The 25,271-nt window shown below is 44.5% G+C and overlaps 2 protein-coding genes across 3 annotated transcripts; both read right to left on the bottom strand.

Moving 5' to 3' along the window:
- Positions 1-675: 675 nt before the first annotated feature.
- LOC139387005 (RNA-binding protein MEX3B) lies at positions 676-6,397 on the bottom strand. 2 transcript variants are annotated; one of them, XM_071132948.1, is made up of 4 exons: positions 6,270-6,397; positions 4,281-4,828; positions 2,827-3,083; positions 676-2,463 (listed from the first exon to the last, which is right to left on the bottom strand). In XM_071132948.1, the coding sequence occupies exons 2-4, from the start codon at positions 4,768-4,770 to the stop codon at positions 1,276-1,278; spliced, it is 1,935 nt and encodes a 644-aa protein (XP_070989049.1). In that variant the 5' UTR covers positions 4,771-4,828; positions 6,270-6,397; the 3' UTR covers positions 676-1,275. The 2 variants fall into 2 exon arrangements, with proteins under 2 accessions (XP_070989049.1, XP_070989048.1); XM_071132947.1 differs by lacking the exon at positions 6,270-6,397 and adding an exon at positions 5,419-5,705.
- A 1,443-nt stretch (positions 6,398-7,840) lies between these two features.
- Positions 7,841-9,053, bottom strand: LOC139387254 (methyl-CpG binding domain protein 3a). Its single transcript, XM_071133365.1, has 5 exons — positions 8,988-9,053; positions 8,760-8,897; positions 8,378-8,468; positions 8,065-8,242; positions 7,841-7,931 (listed from the first exon to the last, which is right to left on the bottom strand). The coding sequence occupies exons 1-5, from the start codon at positions 9,051-9,053 to the stop codon at positions 7,841-7,843; spliced, it is 564 nt and encodes a 187-aa protein (XP_070989466.1).
- Positions 9,054-25,271: the final 16,218 nt, after the last annotated feature.

Genomic DNA, 25,271 nt, shown 5'->3' on the forward strand with positions numbered 1-25,271 from the left:
AGACCGGGCCACAGTTTACGGTGAAAAAGCCAAAACCTTTCTAAAAAATATTTAGCTGTCCAAATCAGATAGAAGATCTGGGTGGACTGGGTTTAGTTTGTCATGTGGATGGCTAGGTGTCTACACTGAGCTCCACAAGGGGAAGAAAGAGGAATGGAGCCCAAAACAAGACATGTTTGTTTCAATTACACATTCTGTTGTCAGCTGAGCATTCGATGTGGAATACAACAGTAGGGTTTAATACAAGGCTCGGCTTATAGCCCATCCTATTAGCAAAGATCGAACCAGAAACAAAGCCCAACTCTGGAACTATTGAAGGAGAGAGGGGAGGGTAGATAGGAAGAGAGGGTTTGAGAGAAAGACAGACCAACGGGGACTGAGTAACTGACCTATGGCATTACTACTGATATTCCTTAAATAACTTAAAACTATTATATTATTCCTATACTGGTCATTAAAACCAAGACATCGAATTTCAGTTTTTGAACAGTATAAATATCTTAAGTGTTTCAGTCTTCATTCATAACATCTATGAGGTCCCTCAGCCTTGTCTCATAGGTGTCTCTTTCTGTGCCTGTTTTAAAGTCAGTTCCAGGCCCATACCACAATCCCAAAGCCTTTCCTTTACATCACTATACTACAGCAAGAGAGAAAGAGAGAGTTAGAGAGAACAGAGAAGACCAGAAAAACAGTGTTTCATATCCTGTCAAAGAACATCGGAAAGAAACCAGAAAGGTGCAGGTCTAGGCAGCTCCGTCGAAAAATATCTGTTATTAATTACAAAAGTGGCAAAGGAAAAGGATTGTGAAAGAAGCAGGCAGAGATATCTGAAGAAGAAGACGCCAGGGAATGAAAACTATACAGACAGACAACCTAGAGGCTGAGTCCTGAAGGCTTGTCCAGGTCAGAATGAAGGCCTGAAGATAGATAAGACACAAGTCCACCGTGAAATCTCTTGATCCCAGCCCAACTACTTCTGCAGTCTGCTGAATGAACCAAAATCAGCCCGTCTGGAAATAATAATAATAATTATTACTACCATTATTCTTGTCATAGTTATTATAATTAAATCAACATCTTTATAGTGTCATTTCTAATATTGTAATCATTATAGCCCATCCTATTAGCAAAGATTGTTGGCGTCCGTTCCTCCACAGTTGATGCCCCACTGCAGTTCTGTTGGATAGTCAGAGAGGGAAAAAAGTGATGTTTTTTAAGATGACACCCTCCTCCTCTCACCTCCACTTCTCTCCCTTGTCTTTGGGTGGGGGTTCATTAGGAGAAGATGCGGATGCACTGTGTGGCAGGGATGTGGCAGACAGGGCATTCGGGCTCAGCAGACTGGCAGATCTGTCCGGCGCAATCCATACAAAAGAGGTTGTGGCCGCAGGGCACCAGGGCCGCTGTCACCTCGCTCTCAAAGCACACAAAACAGTCCCTGCTCCCGCCCCCTGGCCCTACACCAATCAGACCTCCAGCCCCAGAGCCTGCCACAGGCTTCAGCCGGCCCAGCATGCCAGAGGCCAGGCCCACTCCACTGCCCCCGCCCTCCGAGTCTGTGGGAGAGCCTCCGGGCAGGGAGGAGGCTGAGCAGGAGGAGTAACCAGTGGATGAGCCTCCGGAGCTGGAGCTAGATCCTCCGGAGATGGTCCCTGCACCAGTACCGCCCGACTGCAGCCATGAGAGGGCACTGAGGGGGTCGCTCTGGGCCCGGCGGGCCATAGGATGATCCAGGGGTCCCAACACGGCGTCGGGGGGCAGGGTGGGGGACAGGCGGGGTGTGATGGCGCCTCCACTCAGGCCGCTGCTGTTTCGGCGGAGAGGTTGCTGCTGGGAGGAGCCTGGGACCTTCCCTCCTCCTCCATTGACGAAGGGTGCCCAGATGTTGGCGGCGCTGAACTCAAAGCCCAGCTCCTCAGAGGGGAGGCCAGGGGTGAACACGCCTCCTCCAGCGCTGCTGGAGCCTGTGCTGAAGGGGCTGGTTGGGCTGTCTCCCTCTGTGGCCCTCCTGGGGGCGCTGTAGCTCTCAGAGCCCATCCCTCCCTTATGTTGATGGTAGGAGGCCAAAGAGGACAGCTTCCTCCCAGATGAGTGGTGCATGGCCAGCGGGAGGGGCGGTGGTGGAGGAGGTGGTGGGGGTGGAGGGGCAGCATGGTGGTTGTTGGCCCGAGACCAGAGAGCAGCGCCCAGCGAGCCCAGGCCCTCTAAGCTAACGTCGGTTCCGTTGGTGTGAAAGTCGTTGTCTCCCTGGAGGTCCACGAAGGCCCCGGTCCGCAAGGTGATGTGCGTCTCGATCTCCTCCCGGGCTCGGTCCACATTCTCTGGCATGCCCGTCACCTCGAACACAGGGTCCTTCTCCCGGCTGGGTGTCACGATGTAGGTGTGGGTCTGCTGCTGGATGCGCTTGATGGTCGCCCCCTTGGGACCAACCACTAACCCAACCACACGGTATGGCACCCGAACCTGCACCAGGGGAGGAAATAAGAGTAAGGGCTTTCCAGACCACGTGACCTGACCATGTAAAACTATGGAGGAAATTACATACCCATAAAAACAGGTGATGAATCACAGTGTACTGGCAGAGCAGTAAAACAATACCAAGAACTGCCATTTAAATGGAACTGAACGGTTGTGAACTAAGTGTATGAAAGTAGATATTATCATGGCCTCTATTCAACGTGGGGGCATTTTAGCTAACCCATATTTGTATATCTCCACAGGTATTTGTGATGCTGGCTACTGGCAAAGGCTCCCTTTCACCTGGTTAAATAAACAACAAGCAAACAAAACATTAGGTTACTGTATCTCCCACTGTGGTTGTCGTACCTGTATGGTGGTCTGACCAGGCAGGTGTGGGGGTCCTGGGATTGCTCCCCCCGTCCCGGGTGCTCCTGTGCCCGTGGCCCCAGCCTTGCAGCGGGACGCCCGGATCATGGAGAAGTGCTCGGCCGCCGAGACGATCTCCCGCTTGGCCATCTCCACATCTTCCCTGCGCCCTGTCACGATGAACACAGGCTCCTCGCCCCTCACCGGTGTCTTTATGTAGGTGTTGGTCTTTGCACGCAGTGCCTTGATCTTACAGCCTGGGGCAGAGAGATGGAAAGGTGAGGAAGAGGGGAAATAACAATGTTGGCCAATTGTGTTTTGCAGAGTTGAGAATTAATCATTTTCAATAGGGGAATTTTTGTGTAAAGTAATGGTTGTTTCATAAACTGAAGATGAACAATACATAAAATATAGCTACTAACTTGATTCAGAGAATAGGACTTTGTGGACAAATGTTTACTAAAACTGGTTAAAATAATCTGTCCGCACTGCATTCACTGGTTGACAAACAGCCTGGCAAAAATATATTTTTCATTATGTAGGCCTGTAATTGATCAGCCTCGTAGCATTTATAATGCTAACCCAAGGACCGCTGCACTGTTTCTTTAAATATAGACAGTTCGCTCTCACCCACCAATAGGATGGGACGTGTGTGATGTCATTCTGGGAGGCAGAAAGCATGGCATTTTCAAACAAAGAGAACAATGCCATAACGTAGCCACAACGGCGAACCAAGCATAGTAATCAATATTGTGCGCAGAGAGAAAATGTGTATGTACTTTGAAAAACGGCCAAGAGCGGTCGACTGGGCTGGATGCGGGGCGAAAACACCGCCCAGTCCCGTGTTATGCGCGGCGGCCATCCCAACTGCCTCGCTTTAGGGCCGAGCATGAATTACATAAAATTACTACAAATCTAATTTGAACGTGGGCGTAAATATAAACACGAGACATATTGTTTAAAATTGGTGACTTCTGTCGTGCATATCGCTAAATTACTCGATAGGCTTCTTTTGTTTGGTGCAGCCTGCTAGACATGTCCAGACTCCCGACAATCTGCCGCTTTGTCTGACCCTCTCCCACCCCTCCCCCTCCCTGCTACCCATGCACCATACACAACCAATAACATCTGTAGTTGATTTAACACTGCTGTAAGGACATGCAAATAAGCCCAGTAAATCATTATGTCTACATGTATTATGCGAATAAACAACATCCACTGTACACATCAATAACAACTCTCATAATAACACCAGACGCTGATACGTTTCAGAGACATATCACCCCCCAAACAAAGGAAGGCTGTCTGGTGCATGGTCCTATGCATTCGTGGTTATGAGAGGGGCAGTTTGTAATAACTAGACCATAACATCTATAACGTTAGCTTTAATATCTTTTGAACTAGCTAGCTACGGTCAAACCATATAGGTAAACAAAAGTGGGGGAAATTCTTACCTTGTCTTCCCACTATTTCAGCAACGTGCTCGGAGCTGGGCACAGGTACGCATTCGGTCATGTTGACACTCCTTTTACGATTGCAGATAATAGAGTTTTGTTCCCCGAGCATGGAGTGAGAGTGCGGGCCAGCCATGTGGTACCCGCCCGATCCATAGTACTCTGGAGACGAGGAGCAGGACGTCGGGGATTCCCGGGAGCCTCCTGTGTGCTCCAGCAACTGCAGGTTGACATAACCGCCGTTGCAATTCTCGGAGACCGGACCCTGGTTCTCGTCGAGTGGGTCAACGTGCCCTCCACCACCGCCCCCACAGTCCACCTTCTCCAGGGCCATAAGTGACAGCTGGTCCATGGCAAAGCGGAGAACCTCCTGATGGCCCTCATCCCGGGACTCCTGATCCGTTTCTCGGGGCAGGCTGACCCCGTTGTGCTGACTGCTCACTACCATGTCGTGGTCCATAATCTCGGGGTGGAATAAGGGGCTAGGCATAGTCCCCGAGGATGAACATCCGATCTTGGGTCGCCTGTGGGTGTAAAAGCGCTCTTTTCTGGGAGAGGCAAACAAAGGGAGTTTCAGCACAAAACGTTTTTAGCCATACGTTTTAGAAAACACACAAATGAAATGTACTAAAAGTTGTAAAAACATTTGCTCTCATATAGCTAGTTAGTTCTGTAACTAAATAGGTTAGTGTGTTGTTCGTCTTGGACGCCGTTCCCTTCAAGCCTGCTTTGTCTGTGTGTTTCATTCCGTCTCACTGTCTGGCAAAAATAGTCTGTGTGACTAACTGGTTATCTTGTTGAAATGTGCATCATACATATTTTAATAAGCCAATATTAAATATTCCATAACAATGAACACTAGATCATTCTATTTTGTCTATTCAATCGGTATCATCCCGAAAAGGGAGCATCACATTTGGGAAAGCGCTAATCTGTTAGCTAGCTATAGTACGCTAGTTAGCAAACTAGCTAGTTCCACAGTTGAGTCAGTCACGTTGTCGTCCCCTTTGTTTGGGAGTACCACAGATAGCTAACGTTAGTTGGAAAGCAAAGCAGAAATTCTTCCGTTAAATAATTTGTCTAAGCCAAATACTTTTTTTTGGAGGGGGGGGGTAAAATATCTTGAAATGTACTTTACCCTTTGGCCAACTCCCGATTTGATTGAGTTCCTCTCTTTTGCTTCTTGAAGGAATGGTGAGTGGCGACCAGTGCGCTAATGCTAGCTAGCTCGCTAAATTGGGGGGCGTTGGAGAAAATGTTTAAAAACGAATGAGAAGGGACAGGCTGTCGATGAGAACCTATTCCAGCCGGATGTCGTTTAGCGGCCCGTCATTTTTCGTATCGGTTCGTAGTTTATTACATTTTAACGCATATTCCTCCCGAAAATTGTATCTGGATCTAGCTAACCTCTTTCTCTTAGCTGTTCCCTGGTCCGCCGCCTTTGTCTCGCCAGGCGCACGCCGCTCTGCCTGTCTCGCACACAGAACTGACGTCACCCGCGACACAACAATGGGTTCAAAGGCCAAGGCACACACGCCGCGATCGATTTTGTTATTTTATACCTCCGTGATTGTGCTGGTGGATAATTTTCCACATTGGAAATTGATAAAGCAGATTATAATTTGTCTGCTGGTTCCGTGTCAGTTTTTGAAAACGTCGTGGGAAATTGACAGTTATGGATGCTAAGATGGTGTCACAGGTTGGGTAGAGTGGGTTATTGGGAAAATGGAGACAAAATAACCTATCAACCTCAACATTTTTGTCAAGGGTAGCAGTTCAAGATCACCAACTGTGTCTGAAGGTCTAGAGCGAAAGCAATGTCCCCGTTATTGTGTGGGTGCCTGTCAACCCCTTGAGGTTGACCAAATGGGACAATAACTGAATAATGGATGCCAGATTCCATGTAGTCTCTAGAATAATACATTAATTATCCATTATTGATTGCTATACAAACTCAAGCTTCAACTTCTGATGCTCACATTGACCTACCTACAGAATCACTACGTAGCCTACAAAACCAGACACGTCTGGTGAGGAGTCTTCTCCGTCTGCTGATCTCACATAGCAAGCATCTAAAAGAACACATGACAAGACTGCATTTATTTTTGTTATAGAACAATTCATTGCTTGATGTTTGACTTACAAATTCTAAAACAGGCAATGGTAACAAATCCCTCTGAGGAAAAACTAAATGTTTTTTTTTTTTACTACAAAGCATAATTTGAACAATTACAATTCATGGGGGGGGTTCCTACTTTTTCCAGACATCTTCATATGACAGTGAATGATCTTCGCATTCCTACCTCAAATCAAGAACAGGTTAACGTAAATATTTAAAAATCTGTTAAATAACTACAGCATAATTGTGACTTGCCACAAAGTTTAAAAAATAAAAATAAATCCCAAATAGGCAACTATCTGAGTAATGGCACAGTCTACGTCAGCCTTCACATCTATTGACAGTTCAATGTAACATGAAAGCAAAAATACATCTACTAAGATTAGCACCATTTTGAACTTATGTGAGCTATGCGAGTCAATGCAACCGCTGTGCAGAGCACTGCTCTTCGACTATTCAGACTACATTGTATGAAGAACACCAAACCAAATAAGATAGGGATAACAAGACCTATAGGATATATCAGGTCATATGATGCACGTTTATCTATGACTGATTCCTGACGCAACAGGTAGTCTTTTGCTAAGTCCATTTTGAGCCACCAACTTATCTTACAGTATGTGGTCACTTGCCCAATCCGCACCCCTCTAATTCTCCACTAGTGACAGTGGAACCAGGGCAACACAAGACAGAGCTAGATGGAACCTTTCAAATGCAATGGACTGAGTGGTGCCCCACAAACACACTGTTCTTCCCTCTAAACCCCCCCCCCCTCTCTCTCAAGCACACAGACAAACTTTAGCAAGTTTAAGGTCGAAACAGAGTTAAGAGTATTCACAAAAGGTAAGACTAAGTTGTCTAAAGCGCCATACATACTTGTCCACATTCCAGACAATTATTGAGGGTAAAAATAAGAGAACTGAAACGTTGAACTGCAAAGCCTTGTCTAAGGTCTTAATTTCTTCCCCCCTTCCCATCTAAAATCAATTTAAATTGGTCGAATGGATTCAATTGTAGTTGGCCGACTTCCAGACAGAAAGACCTATGTGGAGATCCCAATGGGAGAGAGGATCCTTCATGTTGACCGATGCTAGTCAGATCCTGGTGAATATCCTGTACATGTATGGGTAGAATACAGTGTTCCAGGCAGCCCTCTGTAGTATTCACCAACCCCGTAGGAGAGAAATGATCACAAGTAAATCAATAAGTTTGTCTATAGCATGTTACTACTGGTATTGTCACAGAATTATGTTAATGTTTTAATTCTGGACATTATTCGTTCTCTCCCTACGTAAAGTATTATGAACAAACTCACAGAACACAACATTGTAAAAGACAAAGTAACCTCAAGCTATCTATTTTTACACTGCTCTGCAGTACCTTGGCTATACACCCTCCTTGTCCTCCTGCTAAGGTTTGCGCCTTCTTCAGAGCATCTGCCTTATTGGTGGATTCCTCTATGTGAACCAACATGTCCGCCATCAGAGTGTTCCTCCAGCCTCCTCACATTGTGGACCAGGTCCTCCTGCTTCCTACAGACACCACATAGTGGGAGAGGGGTTAGGGAGCAATGATTGATGACAGTCCTCTTGGCAGGGTTGACGACAAGGCCCCACAGTAGCTGGGTGTTGTTGTGCCCTACCACAGGGTTTATGTGTACTCTACCGGACGTCGTCATCGGTAACCATGAAGGCCTTGCAGAGCGGCTGGGCGGTGTTGAGCCATACCCCAGGGTTCTTCTCCACAGCTGCGTTCAGCTGACCAGTGACAGGGTTGGGGCTGGTGTGTAGGGCGCTGGAGATTGCTGAGAGCAAGGTCTTGTCTGAACACACAGGCCCAACACCTGGGGATGGGGACATACACAGGGTCAGATAAAACCCAACAATTTTGTGTGTGTTTATGTGTATATATTGAAACTCAAGTATTCGCTGCTGTGTGTACTCAACATGTAGGCCCCTGGGAAGGTCAGTGTACCTACCCTGTAGGCCCCTGGGAAGGTCCATGGTTTTCACCAGCTCTTCTGCAATTTCAAAAGCACTCAGACCACTCAGCTTCCTCTCCCAAAACAGCTGAGGACCAACACTGTGTAAAGAACTAGACATTGGACTCTGCGTGGATCACTTAATGTGAATCATACATTTAAATCGCAGCCACTCAGAGCATCTCAAAATGTTTAGCCACATTACAAGAATGATTTAACAAGCTTTGATTAAGCTTGTTAAATTGAGTGACTCATCCCAATAATAAGCTTTTGAGGGATAGGCCAGAGTAGAGGACTTCATCTCCCTACCATATGGCAGCAATAACATAACAGTATCATTATATCACAACCAATAAGAGCCGAGCATCACTGGACTCACCTGTCTTGGTTGGTCGACAGCCTTGTGGGGGTCTGTCTTTACTTTGTTGCTAGGGTGATTGGTCACCTTGGTGACAGGCTGTTTAAAGATAGATGCTGTCTGTCTGACTGGTAAGGTCGTGTTCAGGTCCGGCTTAACCTTCAAAACAGACAGAGAAACAGGTCAGGGATCATTGTTCAAAGGTCAAACAGATTACACATGATCCTGGTCTACAAAACCCTCTCTCACCTTGATCTGATGGTTGTTGTCATAGCGATGCTTGTGCCGGTTCCTTTGACGCTTATTCATGAGCATCCTTCCTGCACGGGGTTCAATGGCGTGCACCTAAATGGTGTTGCCCAAGTAGCTGGGGCAAGCTCAGGAATCTCTTTCCAGGGTCACTAAATGAGGCAGTAAGACAGGACAGCAAAAAAACAACAACATTAGCATTGAATTGAGGCGATAACCTGAGGGCAGCTTATCAGCAACCTGCAGTTACAACTTTAATGAGGGCACTGAGGACAAAACAATATGTTATGAACAGTCAAAATCATGTTTTTCATGAAATGTTATATTTTAAGGAAGCCAGAACAAAGTATGATGACCAAAGTATGAAAAATTATTGTTGCTTTATTTCTTTAAAAAAAACACTTTCTCCCCAATTGGTAGATAGACTTGTCCCATCGGTGCAACTCCCGTACGAACTCGGGAGAGGCGAAGGTCGAGGGCAATGCGTCCTCCAAAACACAACCCAACCAAGCCGCACTGCTTCTTGACACACAGCCGCACCAATGTCGGAGGAAACACTATACAACTGGCGACAGTGTCAGCGTGCATGCACCCGGACCACCACAGGAGTTGCTAGAGTGCCATGGGACAAGGAAATCCCGGCCAGCCAATTGAGGCGATAACCTGAGGGCAGCCCTCCCCTAACCTGGACAATTGTGAGCCTCCTCATGGGTCTCCCGGTCCCATGTGCTGTGAACCGCATCACAAGAGACATTCCAAAACTGGAGCTCTCTGTGTGTGATATGTATATATACTGCTCAAAAAAATAAAGGGAACACTTAAACAACACAATTTAACTCCAAGTCAATCACACTTCTGTGAAATCAAACTGTCCACTTAGGAAGCACCACTGATTGACAATACATTTCACATGCTGATGTGCAAATGGAATATACAACAGTTGGAAATTATAGGCATTTAGCAAGACACCCCCAATAAAGGAGTGGTTCTGCAGGTGATAACCACAGACCACTTCTCAGTTCCTATGCTTCCTGGCTGAAGTTTTGGTCACTTTTGAATGCTGGCGGTGCTTTCACTCTAGTGGTAGCATGAGACGGAATGCACATCAATGCGAGCTGTGGCAAGAAGGTTTGCTGTGTCTGTCAGCGTAGTGTCCAGAGCATGGAGGCACTACCAGGAGACAGGCCAGTACATCAGGAGACGTGGAGGAGGCCGTAGGAGGGCAACAACCCAGCAGCAGGACCGCTACCTCCGCCTTTGTGCATGTAGGAGCAGGAGAAGCACTGCCAGAGCCCTGCAAAATGACCTCCAGCAGGCCACAAATGTGCATGTGTCAGCTCAAACGGTCAGAAACAGACTCCATGAGGGGGGTATGAGAGCTCGACGTCCACAGGTGGGGGTTGTGCTTACAGCCCAACACCGTGCAGGACGTTTGGCTTTTGCCAGAGAACACCAAGATTGGCAAATTCGCCACTGGCGCCCTGTGCTCTTCACAGATGAAAGCAGGTTCACACTGTGCAGATGTGACAGACGTGACAGTCTGGAGACGCCGTGGAGAACGTTCTGCTGCCTGCAACATCCTCCAGCATGACCAGTTTGGCGGTGGGTCTGTGGGGTGGCATTTATTTGGGGGGCCGCACAGCCCTCCATGTGCTCGCCAGAGGTAGCCTGACTGCCATTAGGTACCGAGATGAGATCCTCAGACCCCTTGTGAGGCCATATGCTGGTGCGGTTGGCCCTGGGTTCCTCCTAATGCAAGACAATGCTAGACCTCATGTGGCTGGAGTGTGTCAGCAGTTCCTGCAAGAGGAAGGCATTGATTCTATGGACTGGTCCACCCGTTCCCCAGACCTGAATCCAATTGAGCACATCTGGGACATCATGTCTCGCTCCATCCACCAACGCCACGTTGCACCACAGACTGTCCAGGAGTTGACGAATGCTTTAGTCCAAGTCTGGGAGGAGATCCCTCAGGAGACCATCCGCCACCTCATCAGGAGCATGCCCAGGCGTTGTAGGGAGATCATACAGGCCACAAACACTACTGAGCCTCATTTTGACTTGTTTTAAGGACATTACATCAAAGTTGGATCAGCCTGTAGTGTGGTTTTCCACTTTAATTTTGAGTGTGACTCCAAATCCAGGCCTCCATGGGTTGATACATTTGATTTCCATTGATCATTTTTGTGTGATTTTGTTGTCAGCACATTCAACTATGTAAAGAAAAAAGTATTTAATAAGAATATTTCATTCATTCAGATCTAGGATGTGTTATTTTAGTGTTCCCTTTATTTTTTTGAGCAGTGTGTGTGTGTGTGTATAAATATTTTTTTTTTTTACCTCGTCTCTTGGTGATTCGATCTAGCAACCTTTCGGTTACTGGCCCAATGCTGTAACCACTAGGTTACCTGCTGCTTCTATATTTATTATTTTAAAAAAAATATATATAAAAAAAATATTTTAAATTGGTCATTCTGCCCCTGAACAAGGCAGTTAAACCACTGTTCCTAGGCCGTCATTGTAAATAAGAATTTGTTCTTAACTGACTTGCCTAGTTAAATAAAAGGTAACAAAATTAATATCAGATGAAATTTCATTGTTGTTTGAGTTGATTTCTGTATCACCAAATTAGCTTGAGATGGTTTTACTGCAACACTACAAGTTGCTTGACAAAGGCGTGTCAAAGAGCTGTCAGTCAAAGCGAGCTCATGAATATAAATAAGCACATGAACCACACAGCCTGTCTTTTAAAACTTACTTGTAGTTAACCATGAGCGGGGGAAAAAAGTACTTTTCAGAAAGACTGTTCAGAAACTTCAATAATTGTTATTGTAGTTCAGGAAACTATCATTACTGCATATTGAAACATGATACGAGTTGCATAGTTTTATTTGATTTTTTAAAGAGCCTTGTAATTGTGAGAAAAAAGGGCTTCGTGAAAGAACACTCACACTTGACTTTTTCCCTCCCTTACAAGCTCTTACTTCGCTGATAGCTACTGTATTGAGGAGAAATGTACTTACTATGACTGATGTGGTTGTCCCACCTAGCCATCTTATAATGAATGCACTGTACGTCACTAAATGACTACAATCAAGTAAATGTTAATTATCAGAGAGCCTCAGCCGGCAAAAAAACCCATCAATAAACCATGAAAAGTTAGCTAGCGTAGTGTACTAGCTAACCAACAGCACGGTATAACCCTCACAATACTGTATTAGCTAAAAGTCCACATCATGAGAATAAATTAACATTGATGTAAACATTGATCGTTTTCAAGAGCATCAAATGCGCGAAGTATCATGGGTAAATGTGACTAACTAATCGAGAAATAGAGTAGTTATGACACATGGTGATTTGTTTGTCGGTCTCGAATGTTAAACTCACCCAAAAGACTCGTGACCGACACCTACTTGCTAATTAACGTTAGCTGAAACAATTACATATGTGATCACCTGATACGGGAGGGCTGATAGTTTGTTATTAACAAACGATGGCTAGTAAGCGAAAGTTAGCAAATCAATGCCTTTTTTTATGCAATCTGGAGACGGTGGTCTTAACTTTTGTGTTAGTTTTAGCTAGTAAGAGGACGATTTCTTACTTTAGGGGCCAGCTAGCTACCAGGCTACTCCATCGAGTAACAAGAATGCCAGCCAGCCAGCCAGCCATCCATCCATACATACGCTTTCCCTAATGAGATGTAAGCTTTTCCTGCAGACTTCGATAACGTTTTACCGTCTTTATGGTTACTACTTGTCCTTCTCAATACTATGTTGAGCAATTCGTTAAAACCCACATTTTTCTCGCCATGTTTGTTGTAGGTTATGATTGATGGATATTTGTCGATTAGGGTATCTGCATAGGATATAAAAATGAGTCTAGAAATTAACGTTGTGGATTTTCTTTCTGCTCTCCAACATGGTATAAATTGCAGACCGCAATTCGGGGCGTTTTTAAAATCAGGACACGCCCATTGGTGCATGTTATTTATCAGTCATTGATTATCAAGAAACTCATTGATTTCAGGAAATGCCCATTAGTGACTGCCATTGTTCGTTCCATTGGTCAGTTCCTGCACCGTCCCGCGCATAGCTCAATCATAGTTTATTTTGCGCAATGGTGCCAGGCTGTTTATATCAGGGAGATTTCCGGAATTCCGATGTCTCCTTTTAAAATAATGCTTTAGATTTAGAAATTTGACAGTTTGTGGATGGCACATGGTGTAGCAATGTTTATCAGAATGAGCATTTAGGATTTTGTACCGCGATGAAACAGCACTAGTACACTTGACATTTACTCTTGTCAAACACCTCAAAATCTTATTGCACGTTAGGAGATACCGACAGGCTTCCACTTCCAGCCATTTCGCTAACGCTAGTTAGCATTGCCTTGCGAAAATACCTCTAATTTCCAGTGGTGTAAAAATACTTCGAAGTGCAACTTAAGTATTTTTGGGGGGGTATCTGTACTTTACTATTTTTATTTTGAAAACTTTTACTTCTCTACATTCCTAAATAAAAGTATGTACGTTTTACTCCATACACTTTCTTTGACACACAAAAGTATTCCTTACATTTTGAATGCTTAGCTGGACAGTAAATTGGTCTAATTCACACACTTATCAAGAGAACATCCCCGGTCATTCCTACTGCCTCTGATCTGGTGGTCTCACTAAACACATGCTTCGTTTGTAAATTATTGTCTGAGTGTTGGTGTGCCTCTGGCTCTCGGTAAAAAACAATGGTGCCCTATGGTTTGCTTAATATAAGGAATTTTAAATGATTTATACTTCTACCCTTGATACTTGAGTATATTCAAAACCAAATACTTTTGGACTTTTACTCATGCAGTATTGCACAGGGCAACTTTTAAGTCATTTTCTATTAAGGCATCTTTACTTTTACTCAAGTATGAAAATTGGGTACTTTCCCCACCACTGCTAATTTCATTCATACTGGACACAGACATAACAGCTGTATTCATGAGTTCATCCGACTCTGGGGAAGGAGATAAAGTGCCTCATTGACAAAATCCCAAAGTATCTCTTTAGCAGTAATAAAGTTTATTGAATGACCGTTCAAAGTTGAAAACATTACCAGTCTAACACTGACAAAACTACAATTAGACTGTATGTGTGTGAATTTCTGGAAAAGTGAGAGATTATAACAGTGGTGTCTTCAGCTATCCTCAGCTAGAAACCTCACCATCTTAAAACATGATCTCTACAAGTGATGTAGTGGTAAACTCTGATCGCTGTCTCTTAATTTTTAATCAAAAGGTGTGTAAACTGCATTTACCCTCCACTACACCACTGATCACTACAGTATAAACGCAACATATAAAGTGTTGGTCCCATGTTTCATGAGCTGAAAAAAAAAGATACCAGAAATGTTCCATACTCTAAAATGTGTTAACATCCCTGTTAGTGAGCATTTCTCCTTTGCCAAGATTATCCATCCACCTGTCAGGTGTGGCATATCAGAAGCTGATTAAACAGCGTGATCATTACACAGTTGCACCTTGTGCTGGGGACAATAAAAGGCCATTCTAAAATATGCAGTTCTGTCACACAATGCCACAAATGTCTCAAGTTTTGATGGAGTGTGAAATTGGAATGCGGACTGCAGGAATGAACACCAGAGTTGTTACCAGAGCATTGTACATTCATTTCTCTACGTCGTTTTAGAGAATTTGTCATTAAGTCCAACCAGCCTCACAACCGCAGACCATGTGTATGGCATTGTGTGGGTGAGCGTTTTGCTGATGTCAATGCTGTGAACAGAGTGCCCCATGGTGGCAGTGGGGTTATGGTATTGGCAGGCATAAGCTATGGACAACTAACACAATTGCATTTTATCGATGGCAATTTGAATGCACAGAAATACCGTGACGAGATCCTGAGGATTAATGTGAGGCCCATTTTTTTTTAAAGATATCTGACTAAGATGCTTATCTCTATTACCAAGTCATGTGAAATCCGTAGATTAGGGCACACACGCAACCTTGACTAGTTCAAAAGTTTGGGGTCACTTAGAAATGTCCTTGTTTTTGAAAGAAAAGCACATTCTGTCCAATTAAAATAACATCAAATTGATCAGAAATACAGTGTAGACATTGCTAATATTGTAAATGACTATTGTAGCTGGAAACGGCAGATTTATGGAATATCTACAGAGGCCCACTATCAGCAACCATCACTCCTGTGTTCCAATGGTACGTTGTGTTCGCTAATCCAAGTTTATAATTTTAAAAAGCTAATTGATCATTAGAAAACCCTTTTGCAATTATGTTAGCACAGCTGAAAACTGTTGTTCTGATTAAAGAAGCAATAAAACTGGCCTTCTTTAGACTAGTTGAGTATCTGGAGCATCAAATCAAATTTTATTTGTCAAATACAGAGAGTTAGCAGATGTTAACGCAAATGTAGCAAAATGCTTGTGCTTCTAGTTCCAACAGTGCAGTAATATCTAACAGGTAATCTAACAATCCCCAACAACTTCCTAATACACACAAATCTAAAGGGGTGAAAGAGAACATGTACGTTGTTAAAATCCCCAGCTACAATAAATGCAGCCTCAGGATATATGGTTCCCAGTTTGCATATAGTCCAGTGAAGTTCCTTGTTTGCCGTCTTAGTGTGTGCTTGAGGGGGAATGTACACAGCTGTGACTATAACTGACAAGAATTCTCTTGGTAGATAAAATGGCCGGCATTTGATTGTCAGGAATTCTAGGTTGGGTGAGAAGAAGGACTTGAGTTCCTGTATGTTGTTATGATTACACCATGAGTCGTTAATCATAAAAGCATACACCTCCGCCCTTCTTCTTCCCAGAAAAGGTGTTCATCTCAGTTGGTGCGATTCATGGAGAAGCCCAGTGGCTGAATCAATTATGACAACATATCCCGAGAGAGCCATGTTTCTGTGATTCAGAGAATGTTACAATCTCTGTCTCTCCGGAAGGCAACCCTTGCTCGAATTTCGTCTACCTTATTGTCAAGAGACTGGACATTGGCTTGTTGTATACTCAGGAGCGGTGGGCGACGTGCACGTCTACAGAGCCTGACCAGGTGGCTGCTTCGTCTGCATCTTCTGCGGCGCCGTTGTTTTGGGTCGACTACTGGAATTAGATCCAATGTTCTGGGTGGTGGTCCGAACAAGAGGACCCGCTTCGGGAAATTCGTATTCCTGGTCATAATGTTTTTAAGTTGACGTTGCTCTTATATCCAATAGTTCTTCCCGGCTGTATGTAATAAGACTTAAGATTTCCTGGGGTAACAACATAAAAAAAATAATACATAAAACAACAATACAGCATTGTTTCCTAAGAACTCGAAGCAGTTGTGGGTTCGATTAGGCTCAAAATGTCCAGAAACAAAGACTTTCTTCTGAAACTCCTCAGTCTACTCTTGTTCTGAGAAATGAAGGCTATTCCATGCGAGATATTGCCAAGAAACTGAAGATCGCGTACAACGCTGTGTACTTCTCCCTTCACAGAACAGCGCAAACTGACTCTAACCAGAATCGAAAGAGAAGTGTGAGGCCCTGGTGCACAACTGAGCAAGAGGACAAGTACATTAGTGTGTCTAGTTTGAGAAACAGACGCCTCAAGTCTTTAACTGGCAGTTTCATTAAATAGTACCTGCAAAACACCAGTCTCAACATCAACAGTGAAGAGGCGACTCCGGGATGCTGGCCTTCTAGGCAGAATTCCTCTGTCCAATGTCTGTGTTCTTTTGCCCATCTTAATCGTTTTGCTTTATTGGCCAGTCTGGTGGTTGCTGATAATGGGCCTCTGTACGCCTATGTAGATTTTTTGTTTTTTTAAGGAAAAAAATGCAATGACGTTTCCAGCTACAATAGTCATTTACAACATTAACAATGTCTACATTGTATTTCTGATCAATTTGATGTTATTTTAAAAATGGACAAAAAATGTGTTTCTCTCAAACAAGGACATTTCGAAGTGAAGTAGCAGTCAAGTTTGGGCACACCTACTCATTCAAGGGTTTTTCTTTATTTGGATTATTTTCTACATTGTAGAATAATAGTGAAGACAAACTATGAAATAACACATATGGAATCATGTAGTAACCAAAAAAGTTTAAAAGTGTTACACAAATATATTTGAGATTCTTCAAAGTAGCCACCCTTGATGACAGCTTTGCACACGCTTGGCATTCTCTCAGCCAGCTTCATGAGTTAGTCACCTGAAATGCATTTCAAGTTCATTTGTGGAATTTCTTTCCTTCTTAATGCATTTGAGCCAATCAGTTGTGTTGTGACAAGGTAGGGTTGGTATACAGATGATAACCCTATTTGGTAAAATACCAAGTCCATATTATGACAAGAACAGCTCAAATAAGCAAAGAGAAATGACAGTCCATCATTACTTTAAGACACGTCAGTCAATCCGTAAAATTTCAAGAACTGAAAGTTTCTTCAAGTGCAGTCGCAAAAACCATCAAGCGCTATGATGAAACTGGCACTCATGAGGACCGCCACAGGAAAGGAAGACCCAGAGTTACCTCTGTTTATTAGAGTTAACTGCACTTCAGAAATTGCAGACAAAATAAATGTTTCAGAGTTCAAGTAACAGACATCACAACATCAACTGTTCAGCAGACTGCGTGAATCAGGCCTTCATGGTTGAATTGCTACAGAGAAACCACTACTAAAGGACACCAACAATAATAAAAAGAGACTTGCTTGGGCCAAGAAACACGAGCAGTGGACATTAGACAGGTGGAAATCTGTCCTTTGCGCTGATGAGTCCAAATTAGATTGTTGGTTCCAACTGCTGTGTCTTTGTGAAATGCAGAGTAGGTGAATGGATTATCTCTGCATATGTGGTTCCCACCGTGAAGCATGGAGGAGATGTGATGGTGTTTTGCTTGTGATACAGTCAGTGATTTAATTAGAATTCAAGGCACACTTAACCAACATGGCTACCACAGCATTCGGCAGTGATACGCCATCCCATCTGGTTTGCTCTTAGTGGGACTATCATATGTTTTTCAACAGGACAATGACCCAAAACACACCTTCAGGCTGTGTAAGGGCTATTTGACCAAGAATGAGTGTGATGGAATGCTGCATCGGATGACCTGGCCTCAACCCAATTGAGATTTGGGATGAGTTGGACCGCAGAGTGAAGGAAAAGCAGCCAACAAGTGCTCAGCATATGTGGGAACTCCTTCAAGACTGTTGGAAAAGCATTCATCATGAAGCTGGTTGAGAGAATGCAAGAGTTTGCAAAGCTGTCATCAAGGCAAAGGGTGCCTACTTTGAAGAATCTAAAATATATTTTGATTTGTTTAACACTTTTTTAGTTACTACATGATTCCATTTGTGTTATTTCATAGTTTTGATGTCTTCACTATTATTCTACAATGTAGAAAGAAAAAACCTTGAATGACTCGGTGTCCCAAAACTTTTGACTGGTACTGTATTTCCAAAAACTAGTCATATGCACTAGTTATGAATAGATGATACTGAGATTCAAGGTGACGCAGGAAAACACACTCACCTACCTGGCATGGAACATTATTATCTCTCATGCAGACTTCTCCAGTATCATCAGAAGCAAACAAATTCAATAATAATACATGTTTTTTGAAGTCTCAGCCAAATATATTGCTTCAGTCCAATCACATCAAACTGTATTAGAATCTCTGTCTTTTAGTTGACAGACACTTCAGTTTCATAGTACTTGGATCAGTATCCTCTCTTCACGGAAAGAGGGAGGGAGTCAGAGTAGAAGAGAAGGAGAGGAAGAGACTATTGTCGTTCCCTTTTCTTATGACGACGTTATGACTTGCAGCCTGGTGTCTCTTAAGTTTGTCTAGTCCAAGTGTAACAAGTGCTACTGTAGGGGATTCGATCTAGCAACCTTTCGGTTACTGGCCTTGGCCACCTGCCGCCCCAAGGTCTTGATGAGAGGTTGATTTGTTAAATCAGGTGCGTTAGTGCTGGACTGGAACAAACGTCTGCCCAATGCAACTCACCTCCCATTCAGAGACAGATCCCTCCGTATGAGGAGAAAACATACCAACTGACATAAAACAACATATTATTCGCTGTATTGTGAATAAATACCAGTGACATCACAGGGTCAGAGGTAATGAACTGGTTTGGAATGCTGCTACAACCTGATTTACAGGGTGACAATCTCCTATTGTGTGTTTAGAGAACTAATGAGAAAAGGAGTAGACTTTCACCCAAGGGTTGGTGTCTCACAGGAACAGAGGGGATGTGTAGCTGATAGTCCAGGGGTGTGTGTGTGTTGAGCTGATAGTTTTTAGTTTGACCCAGGGGTGGTCCCGTGAACCTCCATGGGCATCTTGTTTGGCGAAGATGTGGTTGCAGAGCTCATCCAATGGCTCAAACTGGGCCACACCCTTGATCACCTTCCTGATCTTTTCATCTATCTCCTGTAAGGAGGGAGGAAGGAAAGTACTTGGGCCACCTGTGTGTGTACCTTTATCTCCTCCACAGAAGCCATGTTGGACAGCATGCATTCTTTCAACATAGTGATGGGGTCACTCATACAGCACACTTCCTGGATCTCCTCACAGGTACAATAGCTACAGGAAGTTACATCACACACAGGAAGAGGTGTTAAACCTGATTTGCAGGGTTCAGCTCTAGCCCCTGATCAATATATGAGAGAGAGAGAGAGCGAGAGAGAGAGAGACCTGGAAAGGAAGCAGTGCTGGAGTATTGAGATGCATCCTAAACCAACACTGCACCGAGGAGTGTCTAGACAGGCTAAAACAGGGAGTGAGGGAGAGTGGCAACAAGGAGCTGGGTAAGGCTAAAACAGAACAGAGTAAGGGAGGAGAGAGAGAGAGAAGTGAGGGAGAGGGGGGGGTGGAGAGGGACCGGGAATCAGGTGATGGTCACAGGGTCAGGTGTCAGAGAACACCTCTCACCTGACCCTAGGGGTCGCTCATGCTCTGTCCATGGTAATGTTAGGTCTCCAGCTCCATGACAATAGTACCCTGCCAGAGAGGTTTCCAAACCAAGAGACTCATCAAGACAGCCAACACTGCTATATCACTGCTGAATCGCCAGATCAGGGATTTCTACTGGAGCAGCAGTTTCTCAGCATCTTCCTACATCTATGCTCTTTGGCCCTGCAGCACACCAGGAGTGATTAAACAGGGAACAGTTGAAGCTCTGTACTGGAGTCTCTGCCATAGAGTATGTCTACGCTGGTCACATAGCCTCCCCGTCATGGAAGAGACACTGGTGTGATACTAGAAGCTGATCATCACTCTGTCAGGGAAGAGACTGGTGTGATACTAGAAGCTGATCATCACTGCCATGGAAGAGACTGGTGTGATACTAGAAGCTATTCATCACTCTGCCATGGAAGAGACTGGTGTGATACTAGAAGCTATTCATCACTCTGTCATGGAAGAGACTGGTGTGATACAGGCTATACAGTGTTTACAAAGAATAGAGTAAACAAGCGTATAGGTGGGGTCCTGATGGGGGGTAAGACAGTTGACAAGCTAATGAAGCATTTCTAAGATACATTCTTCAAAGGGGCAATTAGCAGTTGATACATCCATTTAACTTAATGATATGTACCTATTGAGTCTTGAAGAATGTAACTTATGACTCATGAGCTTAGTTCAACTGTCCTTCCCCATTAGAACACAAAATAGAAGCTTGTTTTACTCCAATGTTTGCAAACAAAGTACATGCAAACAATCACTGTGGTTAAAACGATATAAAGTTGATATCATGGATGGTCAGATTTGGCTTCCATAGCTCTGTCTATGATTTTGAGAGTGGGTATATTTCTCCAGCCCCATCCCCCGGCTTTTTAGGTAAACAGGGGTGGGGACATCGTTTTGTTATTGCTTCTGCCACTGATTGCAGCTTTAGGAATCAATATATACATACAATCATTTTACAGTTTGGCCCTTTAAATAAACACAGTAACAGCTACACATCATCATATTATATAAAGTGATCACATACTTCACCACTGTTTTATTGTGACTCTGTAAATGAGTCAACAATAGTTGGATAGTCTGCAGACTATTTCTTAACACAAAAGTTGCAGCTTCAGGATCTGTGCCGACTTCACTGTAAAATAACATGCTGCTGAGTGAGGTATGTAAACAGGATAACTGTACTATATATCAAATCACTGTCAGAATTATGCATACAACGAATGCCTTAATATTCCATACATTTTACTTGTAGCGAATACAAAAAAGTCGGCACAACACGCTGATAAGTGTACAACATCCAATTAGCTACAGTTGAAACCTGTTTAAAAGTTCTAGCATACATCAGCCGACTGACTGGAGGTGGCAAGCAACTACTATAGCCTCGTGGGGTCTGTTATGCTAGCTTCAAAGCTTGTGTCTTGTAGCTATCCGATCATGTCGCCTTACAATACATAACTGGATAGGTAAACAGTCTAATTGAACACGTTGAGAAGTAACAAAGATATAATAGTAGAACTTACCGACATTGTCTAAATCTAGTCCGCAGCTTTCTTTGTCAAGTTCAAGAAACAGCCACCGCCCAATGGTGATCGTCAATTATACTTATTCGATGAGGTTTAACTGTGGTTGGCATCCAATAAATGTTGCATTACCACCACCTATTAGACTGGAGTATAACTCCCTTATGAATACCCTACCTTCTAACACTACACTACAAAAACAACACCACCATACTCCACTATTTAAATATATTTAGTCGTACTTTATGCCAACAACCTGAAAGGATGGGACACCACCACTTAACACACCCTGCAACTCTTCTGATGTTAAGTCTCGCACACCCAAATACCTCTCTGCAGCTGCCACCACAACCCCTATTTTCTGCGACCTGCAGTACAGTTGATAACCATTGCTATAAATGCTAAAAATATTCCCCTTCAGTTGGTCAACTTTTACATTTACTGCTACACGATTAATCACACTTTCAATTGCGCCCTTTTCGTGAGAGCAAAACTATTCACAATCCTTGCCCCCATTCGTTTAAAACGCGGAGCGCCTTCTCCATCAGACAAACAGAAACAAACAACTATCACATGACTACTTCTGGTTACCCTCACCAATTCCACAGCAACCAACTCCGTTTTCACCCACCCTGAAACCACAAATGATCAGCCAAAGGGCAAGGGTCCACTTTTTCCAAAAACGTCACTCCTACTGTCACAGACTCACTCATCTGTCCTCTTTCTCCGCGAGCATCAATGGGTATAACTTGATATCAAGAAACGCCCATACCAGAAAACGCCCAGAATTGCGGTCTGCAATTACACCCTTCTCGTCCTTCCCGCTTTCGAGCTAGCCTATGGCAGAGAGGAAGAGAGGCTCAACTCGGTTTAAAATCTGCCTTCATCCAGCAGGTGGTGTATTTTCGTTGTTTCGCACACTAAGCAATACGTTTTTGTATGGAGGTCAATGAGTGTCGAATTTGGTCAACAACAGAAAATAATGCCTTATTTGTTACGTGAGGTTTTATCGAATAAAAGTGTCGTAATGCTTAAGTTGTTACGAGTGTACTGATATAAGTAGGACACGTGACATCCCGGGAACTTTGAGAAAAAAACACTTTCTATCGGTGTTGTCTCGAGATGGCTATGCATATTCATGGCATGAGGCAGTAGTGGAAAAATTAACCAAGTGTCATACACTCAGACATCATTTACAAACAAAGCATTTGTGTTTAGTGAGTCCGCCAGATCAGAGGCAGTAGGGATGACCGTTGTTGTCTTGATACATTTGTAAATTAAATGGCAGCATTCGCGCGAAACACCGCAATTTAACCATGGCAAAGCGACTGGAATTATGGCAGAAGATAAACAGTGTAGTTATTCACTCCGCAAGATATCAGACAAACGGCAGTATAGAGATAAAGTGGAGTTGCAATTCAATGGCACAGACACGAGACGTATAGGCAGGGACTACAGAAGGAAAACCAGCCACGTGTTCCGAGACCGAAGTCTTGCTTCAGGACGGGCTAAACACATTCTTCTTACACTTTCACTACTGCCTCATGCCATTTTTTCACTACTGCCTCATGCCATGAATATGCATAGCCATATGCAGTGCCACCGACGCGGCCCGCTACCAACAACTGTGGGCTCTCCTTCTCCGTGGCCGAAGTGAGTAAAACATTTAAACATGTTAACCCTAGCAAGGCTGCTGGCCCACACGGTATCCCTAGCCATGCTAGGGAGAGCATATTCAATCGCTCCCTATCCCAGTCTGCTGTCCCCACATGCTTCAAGATGGCCACCATAGTTCCTGTACCCATGAAGGCAAAGGTAACTTAACAACTAGTGTAACAGTATAACTTCAGACCGTCCCCTCGCCCATACCCGGGCGCGAATCAGGGACCCTCTGCACACATCAACAACAGTCACCCACGAAGCATCATTACCCATCGCTCCACAAAAGCCGCGGCCCTTGCAGGGCAAGGGGAACCACTACTTCAAGGTCTCAGAGCAAGTGACGTCACCGATTGAAACGCTATTTAGCGCCCACTACTGCTAACTAGCTAGCTATTTCACATCCGTTACACTCAACCCCCTTTTGACCTTCCTCTTTTTCTGCAGCAACCAGTGATCCGGGTCAACAGCATCAATGTAACAGTATAACTTTAGACCGTCCCCTCGCCCATACCCGGGCGCGAACCAGGGACCCTCTGCACACATCAACAACAGTCACCCACGAAGCATCGTTACCCATCGCTCCACAAAAGCAGAGCAAGGGGAACCACTACGTCACCGATTGAAATGCTATTTAGCGCGCACCACCGCTAACTAGCTAGCTATTTCACATCCGTTACACTAGCATTCACTTCAGTCATTATGAAGTGCTACGCGAGACTAGTCAAGGAACATATCCCCTCTACCTTACCTGCCACCCTAGACCTACTTCAATTTGCTTACTGCACTATCCCATCTGGACAAGAGGAATACCTATGTAAGAATGCTGTTTATTGACTGTAGCTCAGCATTCAACACCATAGTACCCTCCAAGCTCATCATTAAGCTCGAGGCCCTGGGTCTGAACCCCACCCTGTGCAACTGGGTCCTGGACTTCCTGACGGGCCACCCCCAGGTGGTGAAGGTAAGAAACATCACCTCCACTACGCTGATCCTCAACACTGGGGCCCCACAAGGGTGCGTTCTCAGCCCCCTCCTGTACTCCCTGTTCACCCATGACTGTGTGGCCATGCACACCTCCAACTCAATCATCAAGTTTCCAGACGACACAACAGTAGTTGACTTGATTACCAACAATGACGAGACGGCCTACAGGGAGGTGTTGAGGGCTCTGGGAGTGTGGTGCCTGGAAAACAACCTCTCACACAATGTCAACAAAACAGAGATGATCGTGCGCTGAGTGGGTTGAGTCACTGATGTGATCATCCTATCTGGGTTGGCGCCCCCCCCCCCCCCCCCCCCCCCCCCCCCTTGGGTTGTGCCGTGGCGGAGATCTTTTTGGGCTATACTCAGCCTTGTGTCAGGATGGTAAGTTGGTGGTTGAAGATATCCCTCTAGTGGTGTGGGGGCTGTGCTTTGGCAAAGTGGGTGGGGTTATATCCTTCCTGTCCGGGGGTGTCCTCGGATGGGGCCACAGTGTCTCCTGACCCCTCCTGTCTCAGCCTCCAGTATTTATGCTGCAGTAGTTTATGTGTCGGGGGGCTAGGGTCAGTTTGTTATATCTGGAGTACTTCTCCTGTCCTATTCGGTGTCCTGTGTGAATTTAAGTGTGCTCTCTCTAATTCTTTCTTTCTCTCTCTCAGAGGACCTGAGCCCTAGGACCATGCCTCAGGACTACCTGACATGATGACTCCTTGCTGTCCCCAGTCCACCTGGCCGTGCTGCTGCTCCAGTTTCAACTGTTCTGCCTTATTATTATTGGACCATGCTGGTCATTTATGAACATTTGAACATCTTGGCCATGTTCTGTTATAATCTCCACCCGGCACAGCCAGAAGAGGACTGGCCACCCCACATAGCCTGGTTCCTCTCTAGGTTTCTTCCTAGGATTTGGCCTTTCTAGGGAGTTTTTCCAAGCCACGTGCTTCTAAACCTGCATTGCTTGCTGTTTGGGGTTTAGGCTGGGTTTCTGTACAGCACTTTGAGATATCAGCTGATGTACGAAGGGCTATATAAATACATTTGATTTGATCGTGGACTTCAGGAAACAGCAGAGGGTGCACCTCCCTATCAACATCGATGGGACCGCAGTGGAGAAGGTGGAAAGCCTCAAGTTCCTTGGCATACACATAATTTA

This window comes from Oncorhynchus clarkii, chromosome 28 (assembly GCF_045791955.1).
Source record: "Oncorhynchus clarkii lewisi isolate Uvic-CL-2024 chromosome 28, UVic_Ocla_1.0, whole genome shotgun sequence".
NCBI lineage: Eukaryota > Metazoa > Chordata > Actinopteri > Salmoniformes > Salmonidae > Oncorhynchus > Oncorhynchus clarkii.